General features: G+C 38.4%; 1 protein-coding gene across 1 annotated transcript; it reads right to left on the bottom strand.

The window, feature by feature from the left end:
* Positions 1-1,732: 1,732 nt before the first annotated feature.
* On the bottom strand, positions 1,733-5,965 carry LOC135543053 (homeobox protein engrailed-1-B-like). Its single transcript, XM_064970157.1, has 2 exons — positions 5,178-5,965; positions 1,733-2,526 (listed from the first exon to the last, which is right to left on the bottom strand). The coding sequence occupies exons 1-2, from the start codon at positions 5,677-5,679 to the stop codon at positions 2,207-2,209; spliced, it is 822 nt and encodes a 273-aa protein (XP_064826229.1). The 5' UTR covers positions 5,680-5,965; the 3' UTR covers positions 1,733-2,206.
* Positions 5,966-10,153: the final 4,188 nt, after the last annotated feature.

The following is a 10,153-nucleotide window of genomic DNA, read 5'->3' as shown; positions in this document are numbered from 1 at the left end:
AACGTCATCTTGATGGCTGCCATAATAATATTGCTTTACCACAAGGCCAAGTTATGAGATAGTATCCTATACAATGCAATCATGTAATACAGTGTGTGTGTGTGTGTGTGTGTGTGTGTGTGTGTGTGTGTGTGTGTGTGTGTGTGTGTGTGTGTGTGTGTGTGTGTGTGTGTGTGTGTGTGTGTGTGTGTGTGTGTGTGTGTGTGTGTGTGTGTGTGTGTGTGTGTGTGTCCGCCTGCTCATCCGTTGCATATGGCTTTAGATTTTTTTTTCTTAAGCATTTTAACTCATATGGTGAATTCTTGCGACGTGTTCACTATTCACTTCAGTGGAACTTAATCTTCTGTTACATGTATGTTTATCTCTAAAAGCTTTTAATACTTTTGTAGTCATGTAGTCAAGTTAAAAAACCCAAAGCGTGTCGACTTTATTATCCTTATATATTTCACGAGGAGACTGAAAGTGCTATTTAAAGCACTGCACAGAGATGTTGACTTTCTGAATTGAGCCACGCAGTTTCTTGGAGAAGACACCAGCCACCAGTGGTGTAAAGTACTTAAGTAAAAATACTTTAAAGTACTACTCAAGTATTTTTTTTTGTATCTGTGTACTTTAATTTACTATTCATATTTTTGACTACTTTTACATTTACTTCACAACATTCCATTCCTAAATAAAATAATGTACTTTTTACTCCATACATTTTCATTGACACCCAAAAGTAGGACTTAACAGGACAGGAAAGTGTCAAATTCACTTACTTATAAAGGAAGCATCCCTGATCATCCATATTGACTCTGATCCGGAGGACTCACTAAACACAAATGTTTCGTTTGTAAATGTGTTGGAGTGTGGCCCTGGCTATCCGTAAATGAAAGAAAATAGGAAAATTGTGCCGTCTGGCTTGCTTAATATAAGGAATTTGCAATGATTTATACTTTTACTTAAGTATATTTTAGCAATTACATTTACTTTTGTATAAAGGCATTTTGTATAAAGGCATCTTTTTTTAAGTATTACAATTAGGTACTTTTTTCCACCACTGCCATTTAGAAACGTCATCACCATGTTTTATACCATTAGCCGAAATGTAGACATACAGTGTATCCCAATGATAAGGGCCGAGATAATGCTTGTACTCATAGTAATACAATATTATTGAAGAAAGAACAATAACAATAGGCCTACTAATCGTAATACTACTACTACTGTCGCCCCCCCAATAAACGAATAATAAAAAATAACTTCCATGAGTACACTGTGACCTTGACGGATATAGGCCTGACTATAGGTTACATGGTTTCCGTGAGTGTGTAGGCTTTTTAAAGTAGGCTAGGCTGCACATAGAGAGGCACTCCTGGACCTTCTGTCCTATTAAAACAAGCAATGTTTGTATAGCAAATGGCATAGCTCGTGGGAAATATACGCATGTCAACATTATCTGAATTAACTCACTAAAAAGGTACGCGTAAGTCTATGATGAAGAATATGTCTTAGGTGTCAGAACAAAATGTAAAAAGGTAGGTTTGTTTTGCATTACAATAAATAATTATGTCACTGAAGTTGTATATTTGTCCCGAAAGCTCAACAAAATACCCCGTATTTGGTCATTGTCTCTTCGGACTTTATTTAGACGACTGAGTGTTAGTCCTGGGCCTTGAAAGCTAATTGTTATAATCGATTCACAAACTACGCTTTGTATATAGCATTTCAATGAGGAATGAAGCTGTAGCACATTCTACATTTTTTATTTATTTCAGACTACATATTCTCTGAACATATTAAAATCTTTGGCTTGGCACGTCGGTTCAGAAACGCAGTCTGTAGAATTGTGAGAGATTGGGGAGAGGGGCGACAGAAATCACAAAAAAAAGTCTATGAGTCAGACACTTATACTAAAACAATGGCCAACAACATCATAAGAAAAAGAAAAGTTTAAATCTCCAGCAAGTAGGGGATTGATACAGACATAACCTTACCTGAAATTAAATATATACAACGTCATATTGTTTTGGCTATATATAAACTTTAATAATGTTCATATTTTATATAATTATGTCCATATACTGTATCATAAACAGAAATCGGTTTTAAATAGCATCTGTCCCAGTCACATCGTATTTACCTCTTTCGTTTTCAGTTCACAAAAGAGTTCAAGCACTCTGCTTCAGTTCAGCGTCTATTTTGCCCTGCACGAGGGGGGAATTTACTCGCTATCATCCTTCTCCTCTTGGACCGTGGTTGTGGAATGGTTGTACAGTCCTTGGGCCATGAGTTGGAGAGCCAGGCCGTTCTTGTAGCCATTCCCCTTTTTGATTTTTGCCCTCTTATTCTGAAACCAAATTTTTATTTGGGATTCATTGAGATTCAGTTCTGTGGCCAGTGACTGTCTCCGTTGTTCTGTTATGTAGCGATTTGCCTGAAACTCGGACTTAAGTCTCTGCAGTTGTTCAGCCGTAAACGCGGTTCTGGGTCGCTTGTCTTCTTTCTCATTTTTCTTCTTTTTCAATTTCCGTGTCCTTGGGCCTGATGTAGAAACAACAGTGAAACGAACACGTAAATATCAGTTAGTCCTAGGCCCAACAAACATGAATTTACACATGACTAAAACAATGGAGTATTGCAATGTAATAAATATTGTTCATGGCTAAACGTGTGTTTGCAGTCATTGCGACCATTTTACCCCAGGCGCAAGGTTCAAACAAGGCTAAATGATGAACAGTTGTAGTGACACAATTTATTCATTTGAATATTCATAATTTCATAAATGCAGTAACACATATCATCCAATTACATAATACATAACCAAAAACATATAAGCAACGTCAAAACTGAATAAAATGTAGGCCTAGCGGTGTGACAGACCGTTATCCTCGTTTGCGTGCCTATTTTTGTACGCATATGTTTTGGCCTAGGCTATATGTGGTCTAAGAATTGCATAGTTTCCTATTGGTAATACCAATAATAACAATATAATATCAAACTACATGCCCATACTTACTAACAGACTATTTGCATGCCTTTTTTTCTGAAGGCCTACCCTGCAGACCGGTGCAAGGACACACAGTATGGTGTTAGTCCTCCTTAGCACAAGTAGAGACCTATGCCACAGCTCAGCCACTATTCCTCCGTCAGTTAACGAGCTCATTCCATCAACGTGTGTAATAAAAGATCGGTGCCATAAAATGTCAAAGTAAACAAACTAAGGCAACATATTTGGTTATTTACTATGTCACTAGTCTACGCTTAGACCTAGATTACAATAGGTCTGTCTAAAACGATATTGCACTGGAACGTAAAGGCTACTGTTTGGCAAACTGGTATTGAGATACTTGGCTTATTCCATCCACAGCCATGCAGCGTGCACATAATTACATCTGGGAGGTTCATAATGTAGCATATACACGGGGCTCATATCGCGACGAAGAAGATACATGGATATAGGCTAATTAATCATTTGTCTTTTTATGCACACTTTCTGCAAACGTGATACCTAACAGCTATAAAGGCCTACTATTCATCCATTCGATTGACTTCTCCAAAAACGCAGACAACACAACAAAATGTAGACTGTCATTTCAGGAAGAAAAAAAGTATTTCTATAGGCTAAAAAACACAATTAGGTCGTATATTGCAAAAACAAGCTGCGGATCCCAATTCAGTCAGTGCATTGTAGGATACGGTTTAAATCAGTTTGATACTGTATTGTGTGAAACTCAACTATATGCTTCTACTGCTATCATAAACACAAAGGCTAGGCTATATATAGCCTTGTACCTTTTAATTGGCTGGATATTTTTATTGGACATTTTCATCCGCGTTATGGACTGTAGCCTTACGTCATCTTTATCTTTGTCATTTGGAACAACATGAGCCAAAATAGCTTAACATGTAACGACATGGGGTCATGTTTACCTGCAGATATAGGCTACTTTTTGAATACAATAACAGTAGTAGGCCTACAATAGCAAGCACATACACAGGCTAGGCCAGGGCCTACTTGCCGAAAATATAACCTAGGCTATTTGATTAGCTAAAACAATTATATAGTCTGTCGGTTAATTCCATTTTCGTAGTACTACATTATTTTACCAGATTTCATTCCCGAAAAATATCGAAACCAGTAGGCCTAGTGTTTTCCCCCCAATTCATATAGCCTAGGCCTAAATCTTATAGCTTAATCAGTCAATCAATCACTTTAGTCAATCAATACATATTTTCTGAATTCTGAATCTCATGTCAAATTCAGAAAGACTGTGGAAAATAAACCCCCAAACATATTGACAAGGCAGCGCTATACAAACCCTGATTTACACCATAGGCCCATCAATATGCTCTTCAGGTGAAAAGAAAGTCAGCTATTGTGGCCAAATCGAAGGACATAATGGTTGGATTATGTAGATAATATAGACTAAACTATTTGATTAAGCTAACTTTTTTTTTTCGTGCATATTTTGCAGTTTGGGTGATTTGGAGACGGCCTACATCGAAGGATTAACTAACAGTTAACAGTCAGTATAGGTATATGGTGTGAAGTAAAACAAGATAGTAAAACAAAACGACGACAGTTGGAAGTGGACGTTTCGGTGTCCACTCCTTTCAAGTTTGTCTTGTCCATGCAACACTTTTCAATGAGTTTTACATAAACAATGTGATAACATGGAGGACCGGTTTTCGCCATTGCTTTGGTTTGAGGAGAATAATACAAATTGCAGCCCGGTTGGTCTTCCTAACATGCTCTGCCAAGTCTTATTAATATATAGTGTTTAAATGCTCTCACCAAAACTAAGTGGCAAATGTGTGTGTGTGTTTGTTTGTGTTACTGTTACTGTTAGAGAGATCATGGCAAATACTATAGGCATATGTCTAGTCTAGCCTACTATGATAATCTAGGCCTATCATCATTTGTTGTTTTGGCTGGTGTTGTTATTATTAGCTTTTTCAAGGTATGTTTCTTCATTTAGCCTATCGTGCGTGACGCTCACGAACTGAATACATTTACAAGGAAGCGACGCTATAGAGAAAGAGAGAGAGGGGGGGTGACAGAGAGAGAGAGGGAGATGTTTACTATGTTCAAATTGACCTACAGGCTAGGCCTACTCCAAACATAACCAAAATAACGGACTTTCACATTTCAGACTTGCAGGGGTAAAATGATTCGGAAACTAGCGCCATACCAGATGATGGTCGATCCGAATATCTCGTGCAGTAAACCCACGCAGGCCATAACATCGGCGTAGATTCTTTAGCGGGTGGAGATCCTCCATTACTGGCATTCACAACCACTATTGACGCGGTGTCTCCATATCTCGTTGTGGTAGTCCCATTCCCTTCACCTTGTTTTGTCGAGCTCTGTTTCGAAGACGGCGAGGACGACGACGAAGAAGTACTGTCACTACTGCAGTTGGAATCCTGGCAAAGGCTGCTCGCGTGAGATGGCCTGATTACCAAGGGGTTGACGTTTTCTCTGCCGGAGGTCTGCGCCCGCTCCCGACTCCCAAGCTCCTTCTTGCAGCCGAAGTCTGGCCGCAGAATATTGTCAATAAAAAAGTTTGTGGTTCTATGTACCTGCTGTGCTGCCTGGTGGGGCAAAATTGGAGGAGATGGTAGATTCGGGGAGAGGGACACGCTCTCTCCCTCAGTCGAATCACGGCTGTTCTGATCAATTCGCTCTTCCATAACTGGTACACTTTTGGCTGGAGCGCAAACTCTCCACGCCAAACTCCACTTGTTGCTCAATGCCGTATCCGAATAATAGCAAACAAAAAAAGATATCTGACTATATTATGAAGGAAGCCTATATCAAATATACTTTTGATATATGTGACAATGTTCTACACTGTCGACATGTTAGCCTACTAAAGCGATCCAAGTGTCACAATAGCCCTGCGCTACCACGAATGACTACACATCGCGCGCAGCAGCGTCGTCGCTAGCTTTCTCTAATGTATGTCGGCGCGATCTTTCTAAACTCTCCTAAAACCCGTTATCCCTCTCACACACTTTTTTTTCTCTCACACCAACCGGAAGCACGTGAGTGCCAACACACGTGCAATAGACCAATCACTTGTGCAGATCTGCGCTGTCAGAAGTGACGACGTCCAATCGAATTTTACGAATCTCAGCAAATAAATAATTGATGGTTTTTAGGCACAAAACAAGGGGTCTCAGCGGTGCGCTTTTCTTCCATACCAAATGACCGTGCTCATCACCGATAGGGGAAAACATGATAGGGACATCGGGCTTGTACAGAAATATTATAGGCTACCTATACATTTAGGCCACAAATGGTTCCCGTTAATTTGTCTATCGACTTGATTGCCATCCACTCTCTTACCACTGAAAGGTGACATGTGTATGCTTTTCTTAAGTCCTCTTCCTCCACACTTTCCTATATATATATCTTCCTATACAATTGACATGCAGTATGACATTTTTCCCACTCTCGTTTATGTTTTTCCTGTTTTGTATCTAAAATAATGGGTGTGTCAAATTGGCAACCCATGTCTTAAATGACTCTTATCTCGGCTACAAAACCCCTATGATATTTGTATAATTACGCATGCGTAATTTCTGCTTTCCAAATGGATAAATCACTTGATAAACGCTTGTAATCATCCTCACCTGTGCATAGCCTGACTTTGACCGGTCACGTGCTTGTAGGTATAGGCTATATTTACATTGCTATAAAGAAACAGGGGGAAAAGTTGAGTGAGGTTAGTTGACGGAGGTGATGGAGGTGGTCTGTTTGAGCATTTGTATCAGACATATAATAAGAAGTATGAGGCCTAATGGTGACGTGTTCATGTAAAATATCTCTAATCAGGCTAATCATTCATAAACCCATTCCAAGGTGGCCTGTATCGTAAAATTGAAAATGGTTTATGTTCATTCTCATTTTTATTAAGTTTAAACAGGCATACAATTTGCATTTCTATAGGCCTATATCTGTGTCACTATCGCCTATAGGCTACACCACAGGTGCAGTTGGGTGCGGGTAGAGAGTCTAATTAAAAATCACTACAAATCCAACATTACAATCCCAGATTGAAACATAGATATAGCAGCAAACAAAACAAAACGAAACAAACACACATTGGAGACATAGGCCTTTTATGTTTGTTCATTGAGAACCTCATATTTTTTTTGCAACAAGGTAGACGCTGGAGCTTCTTTGTTGTGTGACAACTTTTGTCCATGCTTAGGGATACAATAAACAAAATGACACATAAATAAGAGTAATTAGTCACGAAATAATGTATTCTGCTCAAAACTATAGGACTGATACACATTCAACATGCTAGTACTGAAATCTTTATCCCAAAAGCTATAGCGTTAGTGTGGGTAGTTAATTAAATTATAATTGGGACACTATCAATATGCTATTTAGCCAAGTAGCCATTGTGGAGACGTAGTCCCTTTTCAGGCGGTAAATGAGGACTCCGGTTCTTATCTTGCCCACAAAGAGACGCCTTGAGAGGGACCGCAAAATATAATTTATAGCTTTTAATTACTCTTCATTCCGCCTGATCAGCTTGGCGTTCATCACAGTAGAGTGAATAAAAGCCGGTCAAAAGCACTGTCACTATTCCCTGGCAAGGAGCTTAATCAAAGTAAGCAGGGCAATATTATGCGCTCAAGAGGACCGCGCGTAATTTCCAAGGTGCTGATAAAGCCGGTTGAATAATGCGGCGAGTCTTCTGAGACACCATTTACAGAAATGACTTTATTGACGGCTTAACGTTGGTAATTCATTTTACCCTTCATGTATTGGACCTGGATTTGTTGCAGTAATAGGATGATAAATGCACTGACGGCCTGCAGCTCGTATTATTGAATATGGTGGGCTCGGGTGCAACACACACACACACACACACACACACACACACACACACACACACACACACACACACACACACACACACACACACACACACACACACACACACACACACACACACACACACACACACACACACACACACACACACACACACACACACACACACACTTCTTCCTTCACTAACGTTAGCTGAAAAGCCCCCAGATAATTCCTAAACGAATGCTCCGACACTTTCTATTTAAGTTTGAGGCCATGGTCGAATTGCTTTCATTTTCGATAGCTTTACTATTTTGCAAAAAGACAACAGTCTGGAATAATACATTTTTTTTTTGGTTGTGAGACTTGTAGGTGTGTGGTGGAATGAAACAGCTGACTGAATGCGTAAATCACCATCAGGACAAAGACAGCCCACATGAATAGAAACGTTCAAGGATATGACCTCAATATACATTTGTCTCTTGCATCCCAGTCTAATATAACTTGTGGTTTCGTACAATTGAATGTAAAGTGAGTGGAGTCAGCTACACAATAACAATTAGGCAACGAAAGGTCAACCTGCACCTTGTCCCAAAGCAGTCAGAGCAGGAACACTCAGAGCACGTCAGCGCACAGCACTTGTAAAATCCAATGATCGTTGTGGGCATTGATCAGTGATTTGGGCTATCGGATGAAGTTGCAAAGACAGTTGAAAAACATTGGTTTATTCGGTTATTTGTGGAATCTCAAAACACTACCATTTAATGTCTATCCCATAAATTAGTCGAATAAACAAACAAAAAATATCTGGGCAATAATTTACAGAATTCACTCCCGAATGAATCACTACCTTATGATGAAGGACGTTGTCTGTTAAATTACATTTGGTCGTATTTTGACATTATAATGTCTTGCGAGTAATAATCATAAACCCAGGCTACTGGCAACAGCAATATCAGTTTGTATTATTTCCTAAAACAAAGGTGTATCTGCAGTCAGAAGAACAGAGCACAATGGCATGAAAAGCATTCTTTCATTTGAACAAAATATCAAACTTGGTAAAAAAGAAAAAAGAAAAAAAGAAATTGGTAGCCTAACTATCATAAAGCGAATGAATAACGGTACTGTCTCTTTGCATCTTGAACTCTTTTCCTGTGGAAATGATGACCATGGTTAGCCGTTGAAGCATTTGCAATGCTTATCTTTTTAGTACAGAGAAATATGCAAGACACCATAAAGCAATTGTCCTACTGCGAAATAACTGTAAAATCAACTTTATTCGTTGAATAACTTTGCATTCAAAGAATACATAATATAAACTAACGTGATATTGTATTATTTTATAGGCCTAGTTTATTATATACAATTATAATATGTTAGTATTACATTTCATGTGATCTAATCCTATGTTATATAATATTATACGATAATGTATTTTCTTATAATACATTAGCCATAGCCTACACATTTTAGATTAAAAAGTATTGGGTAGATTGATAATCAAAATGCTAAAACTGAAATGCTTATCTAGAAAGCTAGTGTACTTTAATTAAGATACTATCCATAATAAATTATCAATATGCTATTGAGCTAAATAACCATTGTGAATTGTAATTATTCACGACCATTGCTTCATATACAGCAGACCGAAATTAGCTGTTCAGAACCAGGCCCATTGCGATTGTGTGTTGCCTATATCTTGGCTAGCTTTGAACAATATTTACATTCGGCTATATACAACCATTTTATTACCAAAAAAGTACATGCATTTTAAATGATTCAATTGTATACTACTTGTAATTCTGAAATAAAGTCACCTCTTAAGGAAACGCTTTGTCTGCTAGGTTTACTGATTATGGAGCGTTTAGGCCCATATAGGCCTAGGTGTATTTCATGTAGACAATTATCAAGTTTCAGATCGGTTACACGTTGTTTCTTCAATTCTAGAGATTCGAATTGGGTGTTGAAAAGTGTTCTGCCATCTCGTTGAGATACAATACCGGAATTGTGCTGTCCTCCAGTGGCCGCTTCAAGAAATTGGCTTTTTTCGTTCCCAGTGAACCCATTCCAGTCACGTTCAACTATTCATAGTAATGATGATGCTAATATAAAAACCATTAACGGTGTCACCGTCGAAATTACGTGTAAATCATGTACTGCATGTTGAAATACGTTATTAGGTCATGTGTGGACCTAAGCCTACCTTTTCCCCTTCATATAATGGACGGATTTTTATAACAGTTTGAGGTTATTTTTGTTTAGTTAGAATAGATGGATGTGAATGTTATACAGTTCAAGATCTATATATTTTCTTGTGCAAACAGTTTCTCTTAT

The sequence above is a fragment of the Oncorhynchus masou genome, chromosome 7 (genome assembly GCF_036934945.1).
Source record: "Oncorhynchus masou masou isolate Uvic2021 chromosome 7, UVic_Omas_1.1, whole genome shotgun sequence".
Taxonomy (NCBI): domain Eukaryota; kingdom Metazoa; phylum Chordata; class Actinopteri; order Salmoniformes; family Salmonidae; genus Oncorhynchus; species Oncorhynchus masou.
The sequence above is the reverse complement of the archived record's forward strand: the minus strand, read 5'-3'. Positions and strand labels throughout refer to the sequence as shown.

Coding starts and splice junctions, on each gene's coding strand:
- LOC135543053 (XM_064970157.1), bottom strand. CDS start 5,679: ATGGAAGAGCGAATTGATCAGAACAGCCGTGATTCGACTGAGGGAGAG. Junction 2,527..5,177: donor TTCGGATCGACCATCATCTG/GTATGGCGCTAG, acceptor TTTCTACATCAG/GCCCAAGGACACGGAAATTG.